Source organism: Poecile atricapillus, chromosome 12 (genome assembly GCF_030490865.1).
Source record: "Poecile atricapillus isolate bPoeAtr1 chromosome 12, bPoeAtr1.hap1, whole genome shotgun sequence".
NCBI lineage: Eukaryota > Metazoa > Chordata > Aves > Passeriformes > Paridae > Poecile > Poecile atricapillus.
The window spans coordinates 5,178,097-5,205,102 of NC_081260.1; the positions used below are offsets into that span (position 1 = coordinate 5,178,097).

General features: G+C 35.8%; 1 protein-coding gene across 4 annotated transcripts in view; it reads right to left on the minus strand.

Moving 5' to 3' along the window:
* Positions 1 to 1,904: 1,904 nt before the first annotated feature.
* LRCH2 (leucine rich repeats and calponin homology domain containing 2) overlaps positions 1,905 to 27,006 on the minus strand; it is a 40,882-nt gene continuing 15,780 nt past the window's right edge. The window contains exons 4-22 of one of the 4 annotated variants that reach the window (XM_058847654.1): positions 26,098 to 26,203; positions 25,853 to 25,989; positions 25,471 to 25,604; positions 25,259 to 25,346; positions 24,853 to 24,964; positions 24,445 to 24,542; positions 24,266 to 24,333; positions 23,931 to 24,035; positions 22,202 to 22,279; positions 18,728 to 18,796; positions 17,357 to 17,405; positions 16,131 to 16,247; positions 14,122 to 14,166; positions 13,663 to 13,713; positions 12,541 to 12,598; positions 11,759 to 11,871; positions 10,443 to 10,580; positions 10,070 to 10,147; positions 1,905 to 8,857 (exon numbers count right to left, since the gene is read on the minus strand). In XM_058847654.1, the coding sequence (XP_058703637.1) occupies positions 8,738 to 8,857; positions 10,070 to 10,147; positions 10,443 to 10,580; positions 11,759 to 11,871; positions 12,541 to 12,598; positions 13,663 to 13,713; positions 14,122 to 14,166; positions 16,131 to 16,247; positions 17,357 to 17,405; positions 18,728 to 18,796; positions 22,202 to 22,279; positions 23,931 to 24,035; positions 24,266 to 24,333; positions 24,445 to 24,542; positions 24,853 to 24,964; positions 25,259 to 25,346; positions 25,471 to 25,604; positions 25,853 to 25,989; positions 26,098 to 26,203 (1,764 nt within the window). In that variant the 3' untranslated portion in view covers positions 1,905 to 8,737. The remainder of the gene's footprint in view (positions 8,858 to 10,069; positions 10,148 to 10,442; positions 10,581 to 11,758; positions 11,872 to 12,540; positions 12,599 to 13,662; positions 13,714 to 14,121; positions 14,167 to 16,130; positions 16,248 to 17,356; positions 17,406 to 18,727; positions 18,797 to 22,201; positions 22,280 to 23,930; positions 24,036 to 24,265; positions 24,334 to 24,444; positions 24,543 to 24,852; positions 24,965 to 25,258; positions 25,347 to 25,470; positions 25,605 to 25,852; positions 25,990 to 26,097; positions 26,204 to 27,006) is intronic. The other 3 variants (XM_058847655.1, XM_058847656.1, XM_058847657.1) reach the window with 3 other exon arrangements.

A 27,006-nucleotide genomic window follows, 5' to 3' on the forward strand; every position in this document is an offset into this window, starting at 1 on the left:
TATCTGTTTCTAAATTAGTCCTCTGAGAGTTTTCACAGATAATCCCATTTTCTTTTGCTTCTGTTTCTTAGGGCCTGGAGAATACAGGGAGGGGTTTGTCTTTTTAAGTATTCTTCAGAAGTTCATGCACTTGGAAGCTTCTGCTAGGAAATACAGTGCTGGTTGTTGCTTTGCCTTCCTCTTCTCTTTCTGAGAGCTGGATTTTGGAGATCAAAAGGGAGAGAATGCAATGAACAACAGCCATGGATTTATACCTATCTGGAATGTCATATTATTATTAACACAAATTAACATTTACACTGAAGATATCAGGATTTCTCACTCAAGCTGCAAAAGGATTTCAGCCTCCACTGGCTGTGGAGAAGAAAAAGATCTGGAAACGCCTTAGGAGAGAAAGCAAACATCTTTGGACTGCTGAAGAGTAGGAAATTTGACAGTTTTATGGGAGATAAAAATGGTAGTATGTCATTGTCTTGGTTTCAACAGGGACAGAGTTAATTTTCATCCTAGAATCATCCAACCATTAAGGTTGGAAAAGACTCCTGAGACTGCTGAGTTCAACCATTAGCCCAGCACCACTGGGTTCACCATGAAACCCTTTTCCCAGTGCCACATCCACACAGCTTTTGCCCACTTCCAGGTATGGTGATCCCACCAGTGCCTTGGGCAGCTTGTTCCAAAGCTTGAACACCCTTTCAGAGAAGAATTTTTCCTAATATTCAATCTAACCCTCCCCTAGCACAACTTAAGGCTGTTCCCTCTCCTGTTACTCCTTCCCTGGGGGAAGAGACCAATCCCCAGCTTGCTCCTGGCTCCACCCTCCCCTCGGGGAGCTGTAGAGTGATAATATCCCCCCTGAGCCTCCTTTTCTCCAGGCTGCTCCTCCTCATTCCCAAACTTCATGGGGTTCAGCTTGGAACAGAGGCTTCTGAACGTGGTATCATTAGCCAAAAAGCCTCTTCATAACAGGAAAGTTTTCTTCAGAGATGAAAAATGAACAACAGACTCACAGAATATTTTAACTATAAACCCCTCATTGGCAACTACAAAAAAAAAAAAAAAAAAAAAAAAAAATTCCAGCTGCTGAGATGCTTTTGTCAAGGAATGGCGTTCACTTCCTCTGGAATGCTGCTCCTCAGTTTCTGCTTTACAGTCCTCAAATGTGCCTGATCAGAAAACAAAAGCACCTGGGTGTCTGCAGGTGCAGAACAAGGTCTCTCAGGGAAAAACACCTCTCAAAAGAGAGTTGTTTTCAATATTCAGGTCTAAGACTAAAATTGTCTACATCTTTAAATAATCTAAAAGAAATTAAGGTAAAAAAAAAAAACAACTTGGTCGTATAAACACTCTATTAACCTACATTTGAATAACCCAATTTAACAACAGCTCCAAAACGTAGCAGTTGTGCTCCCCAATGCTGGATCAAGCAATTGATGACTGCAAAGCATAAATATTATCTGTGCTATTGCCAGACACAGCCCAGGTAACAGAAGTGAAACAGATCACCTCTGTCAGGAGGAATTTCTGTGCTGGTTTAAGGTTATCATTAGCAAGACTCAAAAATCTATGGTGTTCCAAATATATATGCAAGAAGACACGGTTCTCACAGGAAAGTGTTGAAATGCATAAAGATTGCTACAAGTGAGGGCATCTTGCTCCTCATATTTCTCACCACTGTTGGTCAAAACTGAAATCCCAACATACTTCATATGTGGATGTGTCCTACTTCCCTGAACCAGGAGTTACCTTTTCTTTTGTTTGTCAGAGGATGTGTTTCCTGGCATAATGAGGCAGTCACTTATCTATCAAAATGACAACACAGACATTTGAGAGAACATACAACAAATTCTCATTATTTACTACGAATATATAAACTGAAATGAAATCAAACCGAATAACTTGACTACATGAAAATTATGAAACAGTTTGTATTTTATACATAGTGTATGTACAATGGTTTTGGAAATGTAGGTTTTATCCATGCAAATTTAATACAAAACACTATTTACAAAAAAAAAAAAAAACAACAGTAGGAACATTTTTCGAAATAAACATGTATGTTGGAAGCTCCAGCAATAATGGAAATCCTGAAAAAAGGCTTAATACAGTATAGTACAAGCAGACAATCTTCAAAAGTATGAAAGATGCACTTTACAAGAATATGAAATGCAAAATCAATTGAAATGCACTATCAAAAATTTTGCAAGTATATACACAATTTGAGCATCCATTTTTAATGATCACTCTCCTGCTGTGCCCTCAGAACTACTTCTGCCACATTCTGCACACATTTACATGTTGACCATTTGGTTACATTGCATCTTCTGAGTTTTATAACCACAAGTTACAAAATAAAATAACTGAATACCAACTGAATGATAATCGTAAAGCACATTTTCATTGCTCTAGACATTCCATAACAGTAGAAAGTATTCACATGACTCCCAATGTATTCCACCAACCCACCCTTTTTCACTACACCTGTGTGTGCTCCTCCTGGGAATCTCAGCCTTGCCTTGCTGCTGGTACCAAGAGCAGCTGCAGGAATGCTTCAGGTACCACATCCCTTCAGCAAACACAGCTGCACCAACAGCTCCATGAGAAGAGCACAGTCCTGCACAGCTTCAGAATGTGTATCAATACTCAACACTCACTGCAAGTTCCCGTGCCTGGGATGGCACAACCAAACCCTACGCAAATGCAGTAAATTTGGAAATATTTCACTGGTTCACTCATTTTAAAATGAAACAAAGCAAAAAAGTATCCTTGTGGCATTTCCAAATATTCTCTATTTTACAATCTGACTTTATAAAACTATGATGGAAAAAGTTATGCTTGCCTTATTTCCTGTAACTTTGAATGAAGTGAGGAAACCCTCCTCAGTGCCAAGAATTTACTTTAAATGACTGACTTTATGTAGCAACTGAGTTACAAAACTCTGGAGGGAAAATCTGGTGTCACTGAACCTTACAATCATAGACTTATTTAGGTTGCAAAAGACTTTAAATGGATCAAATTCAACGAAAAATTCAACACTGCCAATATCAAAATTTTTCCAAAACAATTAAATTTGCTGTCAGTCTGAGCTATTCTTCTCCTTTAGAATTTCCTAAGATACTAGAGTAGTCATGGAAAAAAATATTTGGTTTTTGCTTAAGTTTAGAATTCTAAAATGTAAAAAATATTCTGAATATTCTTTTTTGAAAATGCAATTTGCTATATATAATTTGAACTAAAAATGATTTATTAGATGTCATTTTATGATAACTGGTATTCCTTCCCTAGAAACTGATCAAGTAGCTTGCAGCAATTTTGCTGCCCTTTGCCACTCATGCTGAAAAAATAATGATCAAACCCAATGAGGGAACAAACTCTTCATATAAGTACAATTTTAAGATAATATGTTGCCAAAATTGTACTATGTGAAATATTTAAAGACAAATAAAGAGAAGGGTATTTTATTAGGTAACAAACATAGAACTGCTCCTGTGCAGTGGGAAGTATAAACTGAAATCCAATTAACCACATATATTCTCTATTTAAGCAGTGAAGATCAGCAGAATTTTTTTCACAGGAAAAAAAAATTATCTTCATATTTTACAAAACAAACCTGTACCATAACACTGCTCATTAAGAATAGACAGTTCACCTTTCCCTCTGTCTGTAGATGAATTACACATGACCCAGTGTGTTGCATATGGAACAAACCCAGCAACACACTTTGCATTCCCCCATGGAAGTGCAAGAGGGCCACATTAATCAGTTCAGAGCCACGGTGCAATTTTCAGTCAGAAAAGGTCAGTAGTTCCCAGAGCAAAAGCTTCCTCTGCCTCACTACACCACCCACTGCTGTTGGAAGTTAAATACTGGTATCTATTATTGAATACTCTCAAATTATCCCTTGGTGGTTTTGCTCAGGTTGCAGCATCTCTTTAAGAGCAAGGAGGTGTTTCTGTCAGCAGTTGTCCTGCACAGGTGTCACTGGCACAAAGGGACCACGAGTGGCACACGGCAGATCCCCTGCCCAGGGCAGCGCTCCCTGCACCACCAGCCACACTTCCTGCAGCACTGGGACACAGCTGTCCAAACCAAACGGGCTCTGGAAACACAGACAGCAAATTCCTCCTTGTTCTAAACTCTACTGGAAGCTCCATGCACTCAAGAATCCTCATCCCTCAGCTACAAAACACGCCTTTCTTGACTAAGACTGAAGGCTTTTCCTGGTGAAGCGATTCAATGTGAAATCAACTCAGAGCACTCTCTGCTTGGGCAAGGCTACATCACCTTTCCCACTGCTGGTCTTAATGACAGGTTTTTAATTCCAAATTTGTGTGTGTTGGGGTGTGTTTATTTGCTTTTGCTTTTCAAGTAGAGATCCTCTAACAGAAACACAGACATTAGCCTGACTTGGTGAGAGAAAAGTGACATTTGACTTGCCAATACCAAACCACATCTCCTGTCTGCAGAAAAAACTCCCACAAGGTTGCTTTCAGTTGAAATCAGTGGAATCAGCCTTTCAAATAAACATTTAAGGAATCAGCGAAAGGAAGAAGTGCCAGACCTTCATCCTTCTCTTCAGTACCAACACGACATATGAAAGTTCCATTTTCGTGAAAGCAGAGGTCTTCATTTTTGTTTGGATTTGGCTACAGATTTATGTCAAAATCTGAGATTACCACTAAATTATACAGTATTTGAAATACAGTTTTTAGTGCAGTAAAAACCTAATGGTTGTCCTCACCTACAATTTTACTGAGGTAACACACCTTCCCACCTCACTTTCATGTAATTTTTCCTACCATCTAAATACTGTTTGCTTATCAGAAGACTTTTCTTAAATGAATCCATGTAACATTTTACAACTTCATTTGACTTACCAGAGGTCACTATTTTAGTCAAGAATCTGACACTAACGTTTGCTAGTGTCAAACAAGTCACATTTACTATGGTCTCCAGCTCAGGTGTCCCACAAATCAAAAAGGCAAGAATCTACTGAAGTTAAAGGTAAAACTTGCCTTGACTTCAGTAAAGGCTAGGATTAAAAAAAAAAAAAAAAAAAAAAAAAAAAAAAAAAAAAAAAAAAAAAATCTTATGATTGATGTCAGTTGTTTATTGTTTCAAATTAATTTCTCCCTATTTTATGCTCATAGTTCTTGGTTAGATTTTGGAAGGCCTCCAGCTGCAGCGGTCTGGGTGGTTTCTGCATCCCTGGCAGTGTCCCAGTGAGCACATTGGATTAGCAGTGCTGGAGAACAGATGTAAAGCATTTCTGAGAACTCTCTGGGAAGACACTACAGTTCACAACAATTATTTTCCTGTCACTGCTTTAAGACCTCACCATAGCTGGGACATTATTGCTCAAGTGAAAGATCAGTCATGTGTGACATACTGCATCCAGTGACATAAAACACAGAAAAAATACACAAGGCCAGAAGCCCTGCCACTATGCTGATTCACTCTAATCTACAGTTCATGCCACATTATTGCAAAGTTTATCAGGAAAACTTAATGCATCTCCCTTCATGTTGTAAGTGAAAATGGAGTAAGTGCAACAGGAACTGACTGGGCCTCTGTTTTTAACTACCCTATCAGCTGTATCAAGTACTAAGTAATGGCATCACATTCTAAACAAAATGGAAAATGGGCATCTCAAACACTGGAAATGTTTGGAGCAGGGATTCTGGAATCACAATAGTTCACCAGTGCCACAGAACAATTTCTTGGAAAAATTAAAGAGGAAGGAGGAAAGTGACCCAAGGTAACCAATAACATGAATCACCAGATCTGAGAATGAACAAAAATAAGTAAGATGCTGGGAAACAAAGAGAGAAAGGAATAGAGTATGCAAATTCTTGTACAGAGAAGACACAACTATTTCCACAGGCTACTTGGATATGAAAACTTAAAGTTCAAATCTTTTTAGCATAATTTTTGAAATTGCTCTTAAAGAAATCACAATGGGTACCAAAGCCAATGTTAGCACAGCTTTAGATTATTATTTGTAAAACCAGTTAGAGATGACAGAAAGATTCATCCAAGCACAGTGAATCTTTTCTCAGACTGCTCCTAAGGGTACTTGAAGGTTTTAATCTTTGCCATGCTAAAAGAGAAGCCTTGGAAGAATCATGATTATCCTTCCCATAAGCAAGAAGGGAGCCATAATAATTTCCAAGGAATGGCAAAGCAAGACTGTTGCTGGCAAGTCTGTGGGGAAGAACTGCAGAGTACTAAAAAAACCCAAAAAAGTTGTTTTAGTAGTTTTGAATTTAAAATGAGTACATAAGTTTCATATTCTGTTTTCAACTGACTAAGGAATTTGAAAAACCCCTAAGTAGTCAGCAGCTGCCATGCTACATCAAAGGGAATTCTTAATGTTTACACTGTGATGTAACTTAATAAAATTAGTTCAAGAAGGAAAAATGTTACCTTAAGATCAGAAAATGTTTTTAAATATGACAATGAAATAGCAGTGGAGATCAGTTTTCAGATAACTGAAAGTGACAATTTATAGTCAGCACTTCTATGGCTAAGACTGAACTAGAACTTTGCTCTGGTAGTAGCAACAACAGTGAAATGAAAGACAAGGACTAATTCTTTTTGAGTGGCTGGTTTTTTAAATGCAGCAGGCAAGCATTTTGCTTAGTGAATTATAACTTTTTCATTAGTTTTTGCATGACTTTTCAGATAGTGCCTTTAATGAAAATAGAGACGGAAGTTGTTAAAATAACCATTAAGAAGAGATACAAGAACCAATTAGAGATAGATTTGAAATATAATATTTCAAATGTCAAAGCAATCCAGTTTCCTTAAACATGTATTTATCTAACCTAAGATTTATAGCTAGGACTTTGCAAATTAATTTATACACCAGCCTCTCCATAAGGTGTGTTTTAAGACAACACCATATGAACAATAGTGGATTTAAACTATTTCATGTACACTATCTTGTTTCAATGGATTTAAAAATAAGTGGTAATTTTAAACTTATCATCAGAAAAAGGTTATTTTTCCTGTCAGCTATTGCCTATAAGGACTACAGTAGAAGGAATAGACAGTACTCCTCCCTTATTATTTTATGAATTATCTTACACGGGGTCTTGATCAATTGGAAAGAACAGAATCAAATCTTGTCACATGCTTGGCAAACACATCCCTCAACTGAAAATAACTTAGCCTGAAATAGAAAATCTGTGGCAGTCAAAACATTTTTTTAATTGAGCTACCTATTCATGAAGAACTAACTAATACAAACAGATTTACTACCAAAATTATGAAATTATTTGCAACTCGATTAGAGAAGAACTCAACTGTGTATGGTTTCAAAATGTTCTCGAAACACCAAGAATTTGTGCAGAAGCAAACAAATAAATAAACTTGGGAGTTTCAAAAAACCACCACAGTGGAAATGTTTTGTTTTCACATTTATCAATCGATCTAATGTCTCAGCACAGTGACATTTGTACAAACTGACCCGTGTGCTAATGCCACACTCATGTAAATTACACAATAAACCCTGCAAACACGAAAATTATAAACACTGATACTTCCAGCTAAATTATGGATATATCTGTTGTAAAAATGTAATGTGAGATCAGGAGCAATTACACAAAATCCTGAACATCACAGCGTAAACCTGAGATTTTGGCAGTTTTATCAAAATGTCCTAAATTACTCTGTACGAATCACTAGTCCTCATGTCTTATTCATCATGTGTATTTGTTTGTCCCAAAAAAAGAAAAGTAGACAACTTTGTTTTTGTCCAACAATACATTAAACCAAAAGTAATTAGGTATTATCAAATTAAATATCATAAATAAAAAGTATTTACAGTATTTTCTAATTATTAGACAACAAATAACCAATTAAATTGTGCAACAAACTTAAAACACCCAACATCAAAAATGTGAAGTATTACTTAAATCTTCACATACTGATTTTACAAAAAAACTATTAAAATATTTAAAAATTTCCATTTTATCTATTTTAAACAAATAAATTTCAAAAATGCTTAAGACTATTAAGAATTATCAATTACACAGGCACTTCACAGGTAAACAATCTACAGTAAAACTGAAAAAAAATATTTGGCACCAACCTAGAAGACTGGAAAAACTCAATAAACTGTGTCCTTTTCTCACTGTATCCTGTTCTGTGTAATCACCAGACACTCAGACTCAATACTGGCAATGTTAGAAGTGCGTAAGTTACAATCAGGAGTGCAAAAAACAAAAAAACGCAAATATTAAGCTTTTAGAGAGTGAAAGGGGATTACAAGTGATCAGTTGCTCACATTTTTACCATCATACCATCGCTACATTTTTATCTTATCTTTAAATCAAATTATTGACGCGAAAAATTAAAGTGACGGGGGGTGTGCTTTGTACTTTCCAAAGTAATTCAAACATTTTCAATGTAAAAAAAGAAATCCAGCATTTAACTCTAACACTGAGATGTTAAATGGCAGCTTTTAAAACTTAACTAGAAAGAGAACTTGATGCTACCACATTCTCTTTGTACATCCAATTACAAGAGAAAAAAGAAAGAATAGTTAAGTTCTTTTAACTGTGAACTGACTCCAAGGTTTTCACACACAGCTCCAAAGTAAGGCTCTCTACAGCATCTGGACAGATTTTAGTTTTTGATGGCTTGGGTGTTCCCGTGTGGGAGGCTGAAGTGCCTCAGAGCAATCCATATCAACAGAGCAAATGGGAAGCTGTCTAGCTGCCAAGAAGTTGTGTCACATAGAAGAAAGCTGAGATACTTTCAACGCAGGCAACTCAAGCAGAGCTTGAACTGTGAGGCCAACCTTCACCAGACCCCTTTCCTCCAGAATGTGATGAGGCAAGCAAAGTCTCTCCTGCAAAAGAACACAGGACATTTAACCAGTTCCATGCCTTGTCCCCAGGGCAGGTAACAAACACATTCTCTGAAGCGACACACGTGTCAGGAAGACACTTGAAGAGAAAAGACCTTTAGCATTGAATGTCACATGTGGCTCTCTACAGCAACAGAATGGGCAGAAACTTGTTATAGCTGCAATCTGTATAAAGTGTTAAACTACAACAATGTCAGAAGATACATAAAAGACTGCTAAATTATAAAGTAAAAACTTTTTTTCATAACCAGAGTACGAAAAACAAGCTGGTGGGTGCTGTTGGCTCAGTGGCCTTCTTCCCCCTTCCCCTGTTGTGCAGACTTATTACCAATCTTTCTCTTGGGATAACTTAGAAGTGCTGATAGACTCAATAATAAACCATTCTCCAAAAAAGTCATAATTCAGTCTCAAAATTCAGCACAAGCTGGACAATCTTCCCAACTGCCAGCTAGCGTTACAAGTAATTTATGAGGTAAATCTCAGCACCTCTAGCTTCTGAATGGCCTGTGACTCCACATGAGACAGAAGCGATGGCAGAGCAGTAAACCAGCTTCTAAATCTATCTTCTAATTTTCTTCTTGCACTAAAGAAGATCAAGGGAATTTTTTGTCTCATAATATGTAGGAAATAATTGAATTTTTAGGTTTTTTTCCCCTCACAAAAGGAGGTAAAAGGATAAACTTGGGCAGCAGCAGCACAAGTAATGGGCTGCAACTACAGCCATGCTAAAAAAGACAGCTAATCATTCAGGCTACAGACTTCTGTAAGTGCAGGATGTTTCCCAGGCCAATTCATTTGGCATGAATTCATGCCAAGAAAGTTGCTAAACTCAAGACTTTCACGTAATAAAACATCACCCTCAAGTCCATTCCTTTGTTTAGATGACAATATATTTTATAAGGAGGTCAGTGTTATTTTTACTATTAAAAAATAAAAACTTCTATAAAAGTAAAATACTGTACAGTAAAAATGCTATACAGTGGTATTTTACTATTAAGAACTGACTAGAAACCCATAAAGTTTCTCAAGTTTACTCCATAAGCCTGGAATGGAATTTCTCTTCAGATCTTCAAGTTCTCTGGTCAGTGTCATAATCACTATTGCTCCCTAAATAAAGCTCCCCTAACCCCCCAAACTCAGTATCTGCTGACATCTTCTGTGGTTATTAATAAATCAATAAAGCAATTAGTGTACCTGTGGAACGCCCAATTTTTTACAAGCATCAAGAAAGTTTTCAACATTTCTTCGGCACTTTGCCATGCTGAGTTTAGGCTGTGAAGACAGGATATTAGATCTTCATCAGACATTTATGAAAGAGTGCATACTTCTGATATAAATTCACTTACAGTTACTAAAACACAAGACACATTCTATGAAGACTCAGTATGAGAAATATAGCTCAAACTAAACTTCTGAGCCTTGTTTAGTGCTTCTCACAGAAAAACCAAAGTGAGCAATGTAGCAAATTAATGTGGTGAACATGAGTCACAATGTTTTAGTACTGAAATTCAAAAGCTTGTTTTCATGTAAGATGAACCAAAAATGAGATAAATGATTTATGCCTTACCACTGCTGGCGATGGGACGTGAATGCTGGCAACAGAACGTGGCCTTATATGATTGGCTAAATGGCAAAGAACCACCCCATCCATCAACGCTGCTCCAATGTCATCTGGCAAAATTACCTTCAACCTGGATTCAAGATTCTAGGAAAAAGGCCATAAGTAAGTTACCCTCAACATGAGCTGATTTTTCATTTTAAATCCAGGGTATTTTAAAGCATGTAGATGTTTAAAAGGAACATTTTAATACTAAAGTGAAATAAACAGAATAAATTTACACTGTACTCAGTATAAACATCCTTTTCTCCTTATAGTCTCTGTGTTCCTTTTGTTTGTATTATTGGGGTTTTCTTGTGTTTTATGTTATTATGTGGGGTTTTTTTTAAATGACACAACAACATACATTGAGAAAGACATTCTGTCAACAGTGACCAGAATACACATCTCTCAAGCCCATACAATAAACTCACTGCTCATAACAGGAAAGCACAGAACTTAAGGACAGAAATGTTATGCTGAATATGTCATCAGTGCAGAATCTGTGAATTGAAACCACACAGGATTTTATGAGAAGGAGGAAAAGAAAAAGAAGGGAACACAACTGTGGGAAAGGCTATTTCACTTGTACAGATGAAAGTTAAGCTGGGGTGGCCAAGGGCCCATGCAAAACAGAGAAGGCAAACAATGATTTTTCCCACCCCAACAACCTTAACAAGACTTCACTTCTCAGGAAGTGAACTGGACAAAACAAACGTCCTTCATAGAAATGACACCACAAATCAGCATTGCCCTGAAAAGCAGATTTTCTTTAGAAAATCTAAATTCTTTAGAGTTAACTATGATTTAGTTAACTCTAACTGCTAAATGCCTTGAAAACAGAACTACACAAAAAAACAATTTACTGGAAATCTGAAATGCAGATCCCATTCAGTATTATAACATTTGTAGCAACTTCCTACAATCAAAAAGCATTTGACCATTTAGAAAACAATAATCATTTTTCTTCAGATCTCAGGTCAAACAATACCAAACACAAGCAGATTTATTGTCTCCCTAGGAAAATTTAAAACCTTAGGAAAAAAAATAATTTCTCTTTATTTTTTAGAAAGAAAGCAACCCCAAATAATTTCCAGTTGGTATTTTTGTTGGACCCAAACAAGTACCAGTGCAGGCTGCTACACGAAATTCCTTAGGAAGTAATACCACTACAGGAATGCGCTTGTACAACTGCAACAATTTGGAGCCTTCAAAATGAAAGTTTAAATTGTGGTACAGAACAAACTAAATGCACTGCACCCATTTTAGTGAATGATGGTACCTACACTGCGAAGCTGTCTGATTTGCTCCCTTTCTTCCCTTAAATGTTCCATTTTCCTCCTCATAGTAAACCCAGGATCCACTGCACCATAGTCCTGGCGTGAGGCACGGCTGAAAGCTATCAAACATGAGGGAAGTCAGTCAGCAGAATTCAGATCGAGAACATTCAAAAACTAAAGATCTGTAAGTGAGGATAAAAACAGGAAAAAAACTCTGGAACTTTTAAGAACAAATATATTTAAGCATATTTCTAGAAAAGATGCTGCCTATGAAACATCTTTCAAATAAAATCTAGAGATCATTTTACTTAAGTGTAAATGAATAATTAGAAAATATGGAGACTGAACTGACTTCAATATTGATGTATCGGTAAGGGACATACAACTCCATCTGCACTTCTTCAAGAATCTCAATCTAGCTTCAAAACTACTTGAATTGTGTTTTACTTTCAATCAAGTATAAAGCCTTTGAGCCATCAAACCTCAAGAGCAATTGTGTACCGTTTCCCTGTTCCCTGACAGTGACTAAATATGCAGAAAATAAAGGAGTGGGAAGAAAAAAAAATTCAAATAAACAACCCCCCCCTCCAAAAAAACCCCAAACAAATCACTCTGCAACTTTAGAAGCTTCCAATTATTTACTTGCCAAAGCAGAGCTGTCTGTGCCTTTCCCAGTACTATGCAGTGATAAGTAAATTGAGTGAACTGCTGTACTGTGACATCTGCTATGCTTACTGCCTCTTGCAGCCTGGGAAATAAACACACTGTGTTAGAGAACAGCAGCTTACCTGACCTTGGTTTGAGACCAAATGGACCATGAGTGTTACTATCTGTCCTTTCATAATCCTGTTGAAAGAGATGAAGTAAGGTTTCTTCCACTCATTAGAACAAGTAACTTTTGTTCCCATCAAGACACTGTTTAAATTATTGCCTAAGGAGAGTCCTTCTGCTTAACTGTAAAAGTCTTTTGAAGAGGACAATATAAAATAAACGGAATGAAATGTAACCTTACTACATACAGATAAAACTGTAATAATGAGAAAGAAAAGCAGCACCAGATTATCTAAAATCTACTGCAAAATACTTCAAACTACTGCAAACCATTCTGTAAACAGTTTAAGACAGCTGTAAGCAGATGCAAATATTCTCCCAATGTTTAGCATCAAAACATTTCTTAGAAACATCTACTTCCAACTATGAAGACCAGGTTTTTCTCATTTCACCATCTGAAAAAAGAAATACACTCAGTATCTTGGTATGTACATGAGATACTCTTGTTTCATTCCAGTGTATTTCGTGAGATGTTTTAATTCTGTGCTCTCGGGCTCCTTACTGACACAAGGTGGAAATGTTAATAATATTTGCTTTATTTTGATCTAAGCAGTGCAGTGTTCTCAGAGTGACACTCCATGCACAGCCACCCCTGAATGAAGCTGGAAGGCTGCACCACAAAGGCGACACCCAGGACTGAGAAGGATGAAACTCCTTGAGAAGTGTCAGCACCTTTGGGTTCCTGGTGATGTATAAAGTACTAGACCATAAACTTCAAATCCTCTCAGTGACTATGTGCCTTGAAGAACAGTCTGCCTTAGGAAGGCCTATCAAATATGGCAAATCTGATTTTTGTTTCATTAGTATTTTCATCGGGAAAGATAATAGAGACAAAGCAATATACCTTTCCTCACACCAACCAAAAAGATGAACTCCAGGGGAGATCAGAGTTGCAAAGGTAAAACAAATGGTAGTATCTCTCTAGTTTCTACCTCTTTTTGAATTTTTATTATGCTGAAATAACTTCTAATTGTAATTTCAAAGGAAACTAACAGCTTCATATCTTCATGAAAACCCGGTGACAGCAATGAACACAAAGAAATGTTTGTTGAATGAAAAACAAACCCACAAACTTGTACCTCAGACGACACAGGAGACTGTGGGGACACATTAGTATTATCACTGTCTTGCTAAAAAGAAATCAAAGAGATGAAATTATAAAAATGAAAATGATGATTTAACAAGAAACATGAAATTATGAAATACACGAGACATGTACCATTTGTCAAGTATGCTACAAACTGGCAGCAACTAAATTTTAAAATATGTAAGGTAAGGAACCACTATTTGCTGTGTATGTCAAATATTAGTTTTACATCACCTCTGCTTGACAGGTGAATTAATTTTGCTATTACCAAAGCAAGCAAATGTCCTACTGTTCCCCAGCAGGTAATCATTATCTTTTTTTTTTTTTTTTCAAACAAAGAAGTATAATAGTTATTTCTGCTATGGCTTTGGAATGCAAAGTTAATTTGTTCAAAAAAAAGACAAGAGAAGAAATATATTTCTTAATATTTCACACAATTACTACATCTCACCTCATCATTTTCATTTCCACTTGAATTCTTTCTGGAAGACTTATACTGCAAAACACATACAAATATTATTTTAAAATGAAAGCATGATTTTCATTTGAACTAAAAGACTTGCTTTCACTCAGATGTTACTTATTACTGATGAAGCTGCTGAGAAAAACAAGCCATGTTACAGAAAAAAAGGAGCAAAAAAGAAACAGACCAGAAAAGAACATGACATTTCTAGGTGAGACAAGATCTTCATTAGTCGAAGAGAGAAGTGCATTTTAAATCTAAACACTTTTATAATGTGAACTCTGCATGTGACAACTGATCCAAGTGAAAAGATCTTAACAACTGCTAACATGAAGTACTATTTCTTAGAAAAAATTATGCAACCTATGAAAGCTACTTTTGTAATATGTTTTATGTGACTAAGACTGCTTACACATCAGGAGATTGACCTGACATTGTAAAAAATTAAATTAAAAATTATTAAGGTTGCCTTTAAAACTTCAAAGTCTGATCACATCCTTTTATGTATTTACGACAATGCTTTTCCCACAGGTCTGTCTGATTTGTTGTGTGTTGCCTTCATCACTGTCCCACTTCCCTGATTATGCTAAAAGTGGAGGAAATTAAGGAGGAACTGAAGGAAAAAATTTACAAAAGCATTATTTAAAAAATAAACTTATTTCATTGTCTACAGATCAAGTGTACTAAAAAGTGGGAAAAGTCCCATGCAGATCAAATTAAAGAGAACATCACTACAAAAGTCTGTGGGGTGTATGTGGCCAGGTTACTCCTCCTCATGACATGACACAAATGCAGGCTAAACAAGGGACAACTACTAGCACTGGTTTCTCACAAGAGCACTGGTACCTATTTTTTTTTTTCCTACTTTGGCATGGCAGACAGGCTCTGTTTCAGCAGCTTTTTGCCTTGGTTTTGCAAATGAAACTATGAAACAGTGTATTTTGTTACTGGTACAGGCTGTTTAATTCACTTGAGGAGACCCATCTAGAGTGTTTGGAATGTGACTTCAGGCATCTGCTTCAACCACAGAACTCACAACTGACTGGTAAATTACCAGGAACCACTTCTGTATTAGTAGCACAGCTCTTTAACCAGGCAAACAACTGAATTCTGTTTTACTTCAGAAGCTTTTCTCTCTTTCTCCTCCAATGCCACAGCAAAAAAATTAATTTCAGGATGAAAACCCTGGAAAGACGATACAACTCCATAATCTCTCCAGGGGGAAAAAAAAAAAAAAAAGGCTTCTATAATCACAACAATGTATCTGAACTGTATGGCATGCTCTGATCTCCCAAGAATTTAATTTCTTTGAAGTTCCCTGGCATTTCACAAAGATATTTGATGGCAAAGATCCAAGAAACTAATTTCATAAGTGATAAATTTAATTTTAATTCAACCTAGCATTGCTCAGAACTCCCCATTTCTCTACATAGCCCAAAACAAATGTTACCCAATGCTGCTAGAACTTCTCCTCTGTTCTGCAGAAAGCAGACACTGGCACCTGCTGACTGAGGGTGCACACTACAGCAGCAAGGGAACACTGAAAATTTTCCTTCTGTAATGCAAACTAATGCTATGAGACCCAAAAGGCATACACCATTCCTAGAACCATGCTGAAAAAAAAAAAAAAAAAAAAAGGCAATGTATATTTTCTTTGCACTAAAAATTAGTACAGAAATAGCTAAATAAAAATCCCTCCAAATAGATGGTGAAGGACCAATGATAGGATTGATTTTTGCTTTTGCCAGAAAACAATGAATTACTTTCTTTTATTTTATAAAACAAAATCTTTCATCGATTTTTTCCTCTTGATTTTCTGGCACCCTCAAATTATCCTATATATATATATATATTAATCAAAGGAGTCAAATAAAAAATTATATGTTACATTCAAATTTAAAAGCATCACAACCTTTGAGGATTTACCTTTACTTGGTTTTATAGTTTGTTCTACTCATTAAAAACCAAAGCATCACCCACCCTCATTCCCCCATTACCTTGAAATACTCTTTTCTAATTTGTTTACTTCTCCTTCTTTCTTCATTCTGCCAGATTACTGGCTGTGTTTCTGGCCAGTGTTGCTCATCCACTGAATCCTTCTGGTTTTCCAGTGGCTACAATGGTCAGAAATACTTTCATGTAAAATGCAAACATACCTCTTGTGTATTAGCACAAATTCTTATGAACTACAATTGTCAATTGTCTGCCTGACTCAATCTAGCTTTATGACCTGAATGTTTAACAGTCTTAATGGTGATTCTGGTAGAAACCACTAATTCCTTTTCAAATTCTAAAATGTATTTCACAGAAGAAAAAGAATCTGTGAAACAATTCTTCAGAAAATAACACTTTTCAGCACTGAGACTAATTTTGTAGGTAGGTTAGGAAACTGCCAAAGGCTGCCACAAATACACCAGTTCCAAGTGTGGTTAGGCACTATCACATCTTATTTCTCACTGTGGATACTCATCACACAGAGAAAGGATGGCTACAAGAAGAGAGTTTGAGTATTTGTTGGCTATTTGGTCCTATCTAGAAGATTATACTCCCCCAAAAGCTAGAAGAGAAATCTCTCTTTTAAAGTACTGTATTATGCAATATGTACTGAGGAGACAGGTAGATTGATTCTTAAATAATAAAAAATATATATGACTGTCTACTTTATGAAAACTGGAAGTAGACAATCTGAATGAACTGTTTCCTAAGAGTACCACAACATTTCTGTCTCTTCTTACAAGAATATGAGGGCATATAAAGCAATTGTAGATAACTAACAGATTAAAATAATAAGGCACTCTCTACAGTTTAATAATAATTTTGTCATATCATGCAAGCTTCTCATTAAGGTATGGGAAATGAAAGACCTACAAACTTCAACTCATCTAGAATTTGCATCTATAAACCAAACTGAACATTTTGGTGAGGCAATACCTTTATATGGAAAGACATACTAAACCCAAGAACATAAAATTTATGCCTCGTTAGTTTTAACTTAAAGCTGGTACCACAAAAAAACAAAAGGCCTCCATTACAAACAAGTCAAATTGAGGCATAAGATCTCCAAAGGGTTTGTATTTTCCACCATAATTAAGACACCTTCAAGAACTATGTGTATAAGCAACCATACAAATAAAAGTTTTCTGCCATAGCAACAAAATCAAGGAAACAATAACAACAACATCACTCAAATATAAAGCCACCACATTTACATTTGAATATTTACCTGCCAGCTGTATGGGGACACTGGGGAATTCACTTCATTTGTTGAGACACTAAAAAGTAAGATGAAAGGTATTATGAAGCACACTACATTTTTGTGTACTTTAAAACAAGTTACTGAAAAATATATAAAAAAATGAACCCTTAAAAAGTGGCTTCTCCACAGCACTACAGTATCTTTGGCCATCTGTATAAGATGTCACAATGTGGCTTAAAAGTATGATCACTTATCTAAAATCTGAAATCATATTTTGTTCTCCCTTAACATAACTTGACAATGAGTCTTCCACATTACAGTAGTTTATTCAGATAAAGCTTCTTTTGAATTTTTTAGTTTGTTTTGGACTTAAGTCTCAGACCTGCCTGTTTCATTAACAAAAAAGCAAAAGGTAAATTTAATTATTCCTCAATTACCCTATAAAAAGAAGCCCAACAGAGGTGTACACTTGAATAGGTAACAGCAACTCATAAGAAGACCATGTGGAAAGTAAGCAAGGCCTGGAAAGTTCCAAGTAACAGCTGTAGCATGAGTCACACAACCACAGGACATGTGTGCAGCCAGCTGTGCAAAACCACAGGTACCACTGAGAGGGGAGACAGCCAAAACAGGGTGTGTCACGCTGAAGGAGCTGCACTGGATCAAGATGCTCTGCTGAGTTGTAGCTGAACAGCAGAGAGCCATTCCCACCCCACTGCTATCCAGCACCACCAGCAGTTACAGCATTTTTTTCTCCAAATTGGGGTAATTAGGGAATTTCCCAAGTCCCTAAAGACAAGGCTTTGGGTATTTCTGATTATTGATGGTTTCTGGGGTGTTTTCCTTTGTTTTGTGTGTGGGTGTTGTGCTTTTTTTTTTTTTTTTAATTCAAAGAAAAAGCCTAAGTACAGCTCCTGCAGACAGTGGATTCCTCAGTAACACACCCTCCACAAACAATAAAGGTGTTGTAGGCTGAGCTCCCAGCAACACTTTTCCAACAGCTTTTATGACCAGTAAAGGACTGCCAAGGAGGAAAATTCAGATGCCCAAGCACAGCTCCAGTGCCACCTTGTGTAACACAGGGTAGCAGACCTGCACAGCACCATCACCTATGGGAGGAGGTACAGCCTTCCACACTGGAGATGGAAGTCTGAAACACAGATGAATTGCTGCCATAATTTGTTTCTGGATGACATCAATTTTCCTAAATGCTCAGAAGAACAGATTTTTCTTTTTTTAATCTGAAAGAAAGAAGCTCAAGAATATATTACTCTTGTAGCTTCAATTTCATCATCAGCTAAAAGCAGTATGACAAGAGATGTGACAGTAGTGACACAATAAACAAAAATGAAACTAATAAAAGATTGAAAGCTGTGATTCATTAAAGTATATCAATACCATTTTTCAGATTCCATTGGCTGCTTTGGCCTGTTCCTTGTGTTTACTGAAACGGAATGATTAAGAAGCCTAGAGAAAAAAAAAAAACAAACAAACCATATTTAAAACAATTTTCTTAGAATATGTTACTTTCAGTGCATCACATTTCCTGTAAATGAAAAGGTTTTGAACGTTAAGTGGCATCTTCCATAAAACTACAATGTGTGTGTGCACACAAAATCCAAGCCCATTCCTGCTTCCATCTGAGTTAAGAGTATAATTTCCAGCTCTTGAAGTATTTCAAGTTCCTTATCTTAAGGAAGCAAAACTTGGTGGTAATTCAAACCAAAATGAAGTCTCCTCTTATTTTTCTACCTAAATAGGTACTATTTCAACTGAACTCACACCTGTGTAAAGTCATGCTGCTCTCAACACAAAAGATCCCATTGTTCACTAAAATTAGAAGACAAAAGATGGTCTACCTAAAGCAGCCCAGAAAGGATCGAGACAGACTGAGCACAAAACAGTCAGTCAGGAGGGGCAGATGAGAAGGTGACTGAGAAAGAAACATTGCAAGTGCAAAGGAAATGTAGGTAATAAGGTAAGGTGGAAAATTGTGAAACAGGCTAAGAACTAAACGAAAAATTTAACACAGAATTTAATGGAAATTCCAATTTTCTAAATGGTAAACAGCCAAAAAAGCCTAAACTTACAGAGATTCAGAATGGTGTTTTCATCTAGAGCAAGCACATACTGTGTGTGTGTGCACAGGAAGATGACAGGAGCTACTATGGATGTTTTAAGTGTTAAAAATAAAACTATCGGTAACACTTAAAACGAAATGTTTTCAAGTAAGCATCACCTTGAACTTAAGTGACAAATTCTGAACTCTTGAAGGTAGCAATATTACACTTTGACACGAAGCTCATGCGCAGAAGTGTGATGTCCATGTATCTACACAGAATTATGTTGAGAACTAGAATGCATTAAGAATCAGAACACAACCAACTATTCAATGGAAGAAAGTAAATCAGTAGGCCCCTTTTTTCACCATTACATAGTGCAGCACAGTCATTAACTTTAAATGATTGATGATTTTTCAATCAAACTTCTCTGATGACTGTGATAACTTTGAGCTCAGTAATCTCATTTGCAGTATAAACCTCTTGTTGTGTGACCCCCAGTTTAACAGGATTATGAGAAGTTAAGCCTGTAAACCTGTAAATGTCCACAAAAGTTAAAGCCTCTAAAAGTTAAGCCTGTAAATGTCTGCTGCACTCAGTCTATAGCATCTGCTTCCTGTATTTTGTGTTCAGAAACCAAGTTTTGAGGGTGCATTCCAGAATTTATTTATACTACAGCCTGAAAAAAGTTTAGCCAAAAAAAAAAATATTCAGAGGATGAGTTATCAATCCAGAATATAAACATGCTATTTTAAAGTCATTACTTTTTATAGACAATCCCTATTTAAACTAGCTTTGCCTTCAGCTGAAAGCAACGAGAAATTCAGTGAGACTTTATAGCAAGCAACGATTATAAGTAAAAAAAAATAAAAAATTAAGAGTCAATTTAATGCAGCAATTGCACTAAAACTGACACTAGTAATGTAAATGCAGTGATTGTATATAATCCAGGCTATTCCTTTTTTATACTTATTATATAAAATGCAAGGAAAAACTATTCAAGCTAATTCTAACATATATATATATGTATACACTTTTCAGCTACTTTTCACCATTTCTATGCAAGAAGTGTATAATAAATGACTGAGTTCATGAACTAAAATTATTCGAACAAAGTATATTCTTATACTTTATAAAACAAAGCCAGTAATTTTTGAAAGTTCCTGTTTAAAAAAAGAAGAATATTGATGGGGAAGTAACAGCAAGTTCAGTATCTGACATGTTGCAAGCCCAGCTATAGAAATCTCAATTTCCTGTGGAATAATGAACTTGAAAGCTTTTAACTAAGGAAAATAGTGAAGAAAATTAATCTGAATTTACTAAATTGCAGGCAATTGGCAAAATAATTTGTTCAGCTGGAAGGGGATCTAGGGGAATCATTGCAGGCATGTTAATTACTGTCTTCCAGAAAATACAATTCAAAGCAGAGTATGTAACTTGAAAGTAGAAGTAGCTCAAGTTCAAAAGTTACACTCAAGTGTGGTGCTGATGGTCCAACAATTTCAGCAACAGTTGCCATTTGTGTTATCACTCATTAAAGCCAAAAGTTTTATTGTACAGATCAATTATGGGGACAAATACTGATGATCTGACTGGTGAACTAGGAACTTGCACAGGATGCCTGTGCTAGAACTGCAATTAATTTCCTACTTTTGATTCCTGTAAATCACACCAATTCTGTTGTTACAGAGGTAGCACACAAACTAATCCTCTGAAAGGGTTCTAAAACTCAACACTATTTTTAAAATCTAAATTACTCAACACCACATATTTATATATTCTACTTGTATATAGTGCAAGCACAGCATGTACTCCAAAGTGCTTGACCAGATGAGAGAAAAAGGCAATGGCAAGACCAAAAATGATACTGGAAAATATTTTCTCAAGTTCCAGGATTTAAAGAGCGGAATATCCTCTCAGCCACTTATACTTTCAGATTTCATGCAATGATTAATGGACACAAATGAAGTGAACAATGGTAGTGTTATTTTAAGATTAGCTATCTTCAAGTTTAGACAAGCAAGTATGACCTTGAATCTATAAAGGGTAAAAAAGACACTAGAAATCCTGTGCAGTGAGACAAAGATGATTTATTTTCAACTTGTTCCAGAGCAATCCACTGACTTCACATCTGGCTCTGCTTTGCGACTGAAGCTGTGCTCTTCTGGATTTAGACAGTTTTAGGAAATCACTGCTGCCAGGTAAGAACCCAGATTTAATTTTGACACGAATTCCAACAGGCTCATTTGGAACCAATGAAAATTATTTAATCTAAACTACTCTACTGTCTTTTTCAAAAGACAAGGAATATCCAGACCAAGTTACAGAGCTTAAATTTATAAGATAACAAAGTCTGAAATCACTTCATTCAACACCTACACGTTTGAGTATAGTCTACATTATACTCCAATTTTAGGTTACTGGTGCGGTTCACAAATTACAAATACTTCCACCATGGGTCAAATGCAAAACAACATCGAATTTGTCAATTAACAAATTATCAAATTAACAAAAACACCAAATAAACAAAAGCCAAAAAAACTAAAAGCTCACTTTGCCTGAGGTATGATATCTGAGGTTGCATAGTTAAAGAAATAACGAAGTTTTATGTTTGGACTCAAAGTGTTCTCTGAATAACTGCCTAATTAAATGCTTTTTTAAATTAATATTTCATCCCAAAGAATAAGATTGCATTACAAACTGGTTTTGATATCAAAAAAACTTAGGCTAACTCAGCCAATGCCTTTAACTCTGTTTTCGTTCAAGAAATGGCCAAGAGCATTTCTTTTGTCCACATTTGAACTCTTTATACCTTGATGCACGTCCTGCCGCCCTGGTCCTCTGGAAGAGCTTTTCACTGAATGAAGTTCTATAGTTTAGTGGCCTTCGTCTGTATTCACATTTCATGCACACCAAAGCCAAAGACGGAAGGAGGAAGCAGGATAGGTTGATGGGAGAGGACAGGGAAGTCATTAGCACAGCAAGCAAAAGGAAAGGAGACTGTATAATATTACAAAAACATAGACTGAACAAACAGAAACGTGATTAGTAAGGAATTACTTTGTGATGCTTAACTTTCCTGAGGATTCTGATCACTGATTGACCATATTTTTCACAAATAAGCATAGAAATATCTTCACCAAATTCTAAATAATATTCTTATTGCCAGTTAAAAAAACCCCATGAATTCAAAATCAGGGCTAAATTTCCTATTAGAGGAGATTTTGAGCTAAAATTCCTAGAGATACAAAAGCAAACTTTAAAATATAAACTAAATGTAAAACTTAAGAACTATTAAGATTGCACATCTGAGTAATTCAAGACAAAGCAGAACAATTAGCAAGACCGCATTAAGACACACTGACATATGATAAGCAAAATTCAAGTTGCAGTACTTCAGAAGAGGAGTGGCTTGGCATTTCAAATGATTAGATAACAGGGACATATGCAGTAACACAAGAGCCTCATGCAACATAAATAGCCATCATATAAAAACCTAATATAAGAAAAACACCCTCATTCTCTCTTCCTTAATAGGAGAAAATTATGCATTCTTGGCCTTATTTGCAGCACTTTTGGTACTGAGAATACACTAGCATTAAGATTTCATTCTTATTTTTCCCCTTCTTCTGAACAACAACCAATTCTTGAATGCAGGGCTTGGAGTTCTAAGCAAAACCTACTTTATCTTTCACACGTGCACTCTACTGTTACTATATTTACCTAATATAAAATGCTGGTGAATTTTTAAGACCCTGCAATTCATAATATTGGGGGTCTCAGTTTCTCTGAGCGCTTCATATGTATTTCAACCATATTAAAAGCAAAGCATCAGAGTCTTATAATTACACAGAAATTTGAAAGAAAAGAAAACAGTATTTAAATTGATATGAACTTACATCCATTTCTGTGGGATTCTGAACGAATGGTATGAACTATTTTAGTTAATGAAGTACTGCTAAATACAACTTTCACCTCTCAGAGGAGCTTACTCTTGAAGTACCTTACAGCATCTGCCTTCTGGGTAAAGAGGACACAAACTGTTCCTACACCAGCCTGGACATTGCTGTATGACTCCAGATATCTCCTCCTGTTCTTCGTTTTACACAGTTGCTAATTTGTTCTACTGCATTCCTTTAATCTGCTGCTTGTTCCATGGCTCCTTTACAAGAATTGTTCTGTTGAGATGCCCATAATGAAGCAGAGAAAGGCAGGCAGTTGAAATGATATATCTTTATATACAGATATTGTCATTTGACAAAATAATGTTCAAACCAATTTCCCCTTCAGTCCACAGGATATTGACTGAAGGAAGTGCCACCTAAATTAGCTTGTATTTGAATAAAAATAACCAGTCACAAACAATCTGTAGGGAGGTTGTGTAATTTAGACAAGAAACAAGGACAGGTGTCTTGACAGAATCTGTCACTTTAGCAGCTGGACAAAACTGCTCTCAGAAGAAGTAAAAAGCTTTTGGGTATAAGAGACGTTAAAGAATAAATTAATTGTAACAAAAGTTATTTTAACTAATATTGTTATACCTGTGTTTTTGTTCTTGCTGCAACAATTGAGCTGCTATTTTTCTTAAGTCAGTCACTTCTTTGAGTTCATCATCATCTTCAGCCAGCAGCTGTTCTTTCTGAAGTCTGAAAAATTAAACATTAGTGACCTGTCTGACTTCAGTGAAGCAAGACACAGAAATGGCTCATTATGGCAATAACTAAGCAGTGCTTCCTATAAGCTTATTCTCTGTCCAAGAGGAACATCCTGTTCAATATAAGAATTATTCCCTTCATATGCAAGGAGCTTAAAAAACCCCACTGTCACCCCTGCCACTACTAGTAAAACCTACTCAAAAAAGACAAAGATGATTTACCTTTTTTCATCTCCCCAGTCCTCATTTTGTTCTATTTTCTGGGATTTCTCAGGATGTTTTCCCTGCTCCTTCAACAAAACAGAAAAAAAAAAAAAAAAGTTAGAATTTAATTAAGGGTAAAAAAAAGAAAAAAAAAATCAAGGCTACTGAACAGTTTTCCTTTTGTCAGTCTCTGATACCTTGACATAGGAGAGCAGGGGCCCAATCTGTGCATCTCCCTGGTCAGGAAGAGCTCCCTCCTCTGTGTTTGGATCAATGTAGTCAAACGCCTCCTGGTCTAGGAATGATTTATGAAGAAAAGGAAAGATATTAAAACAGTTATCTTGACCAAATGTTATTCCTGAGATAAATAAGTATTTATGAAACATGTCAGATAAAGATAAAACATAGAAATTCTGCCTTAAGCTAGAAATAGTGGTTTGTTTCTTTTCTCTCAAGCCTTTTCTGCTTGTGATTACCTTGTTTTCTGAACTGATGAAAATACAATATCAACACACAATCCTGTAATTTTTGCCATTTTCTTACATTAGATTACCTATGCAAAGTATTTCTGTTACCTAAAATGACAAATGCACAGCTGCTATTACCTTTCTGTGGATCAAGTTTACTTCCCACTACGTGATTGTCATTCCTTAATGTCTGTTCCCTTGTTGATTCTGATATCTGGGAGTGAAGGCTGATTGTATCATCATCAGATGGCTGCAAAGACACTCACATTTAGTACAGAACTGACATGCAAATGCTATTATTGTATGATTTCCTATATTCCTGTCATATCATATTAATTAGAATCAACCTTAACCATAAAAGTTAAAGAAATATATAAATAATTTGTGTCTGACATGACAGTCTAAGGGTTTAAACTCAACTGTACCCATACTGAAAGAATGTTAAATGCAACTTATTGGGATATTTCTCAAATGATATAAAATACAAAGGAAAAAGTTCTAAAAAATAAGAAATTACAAATTTAACAGTGAGAAAAATACTTACTTCTGTAGTGGACAACCTTTTATCCCCATTATCACTTCCAATGCCAGAGTCTGGTCCATGGTTTTTATTGGGATAAAAGTCCTCCATGCTACATTAAGCAAAACAACACACAACCCACATAAGAATGAAAGAAACAGTAGTTTCACTTTCCATAAGAAAATAAACATACTTTTCAAAATATGCTCTCTAGACTCAAAAACCTCACTACTCACCTGTCTGTGAGTGGCTGGGAGGGGATTCGTTTACCTAATGATGGAAGATCCAAAGAATCTGGTTTTTTATCTATTCTGAGGCACGCCTGAATACTGAGGAATTTAAATATATGTACTTTGCCCTTTAAACATATCTGTTGGGAAACAGGAACAAAAAGAAGTCTTAATTACACAGCATGTCTGCTGAGAGTACACCCCAAGAAATGCTGCACTGCATTTACAGCCACAACACCTCAAAAGGAGAAATACAAGAAATACAGATTAAAAAAAGCAAAACCAAAAAAACCCCAAAAACAAAACCCCAACTCGATTGGTATAACTTAGAACAGCTCCCTCTGAGATCTTAATGTAAATTTCCGTAGTTGTGTGCTTTAATACTAACCTGTGCTGGTGGTATCTGCATTGGATTGTTATCCAAAACTATAACTTGTAAGTGACGTAACTTTCTATAACAAATGGGAATTTCTGTAATTTTATTACAAGAAAAATCCAGCTTTACCAAGGGAAGGTCTCCTAATTCTGCATTCAGGGGGAAAAAAAAAAAAGAAAAAAAAAAAAAAAATCAGTTATCTTCTTAACATGTTACCTAATTTGCCTACATCAATGGAAAGAAGATGAGTAGCTCACCATCTGGCAACATATGGAGATTATTTCTTCTTATGTTCAATTCTCTAAGTGACTGTAATTTTCCTATTTGCTGAGGAAGAACTTGAAGTTCATTACAGCTAATATCCTAAGAAAGATATAATTAATAAATCAACTGAACATCTTAGATGAAATTACACAGAGGAATACTGCGATCAAAACTATCATAAAGCATACTATTAAAGGAAAAGAAATCCAAGAAAAGAAATCTAACTATCCTGGCTTTTCCATGGAGAAGATGTACCATAACAGATCTTGCTGGTTTTTGAAGAATTTAGTGATTCCAGAAATTCAATTCAAGAAGTTAAATCAATGAATGATGAAATAATGGATTTGAAACGAACACTGTAGCCTAGGAATCTGGAGTTCCTGGTGTAGTTCCCAGATCTGTCAAAAACTTCTTGTGCAATTGCTGGCAATTGACTGGCATTCTGCTCCTCTTCTAAAAATTCTTTTTCCTTAATAAACCTTGAACCAACCCATAAAACTAAAAATGTACAGACAGCAATAGCAGGCTCACCAGTTTTTTGGATACAAGCACTAGAGGGTGACAAAGCTGCATCAAGTGAACACAGGCTACAGCTATTTCTGACACTAATTTAGTATTAATTTATGTAGACCAGAGTGATTAAACAATCGCACAGTCTTTCTAGACTTCTTATATTCTAAACAGGTATGGAATGAAACTCTCTCTACTATGTCCTTAATCATCATCAAGCATGTATTCTGGGTTTGACAAACTTGAAAAATAAACCAAAAATATCAATAAAACACAGAAACTGAATTTAAATGTTGTAGTTCTATATTTCAAAAATATTAATAATTTATTATACTGAATATATAATGAATATGTAATAGATATATATATATATATATATAGTGCTTGTAAGA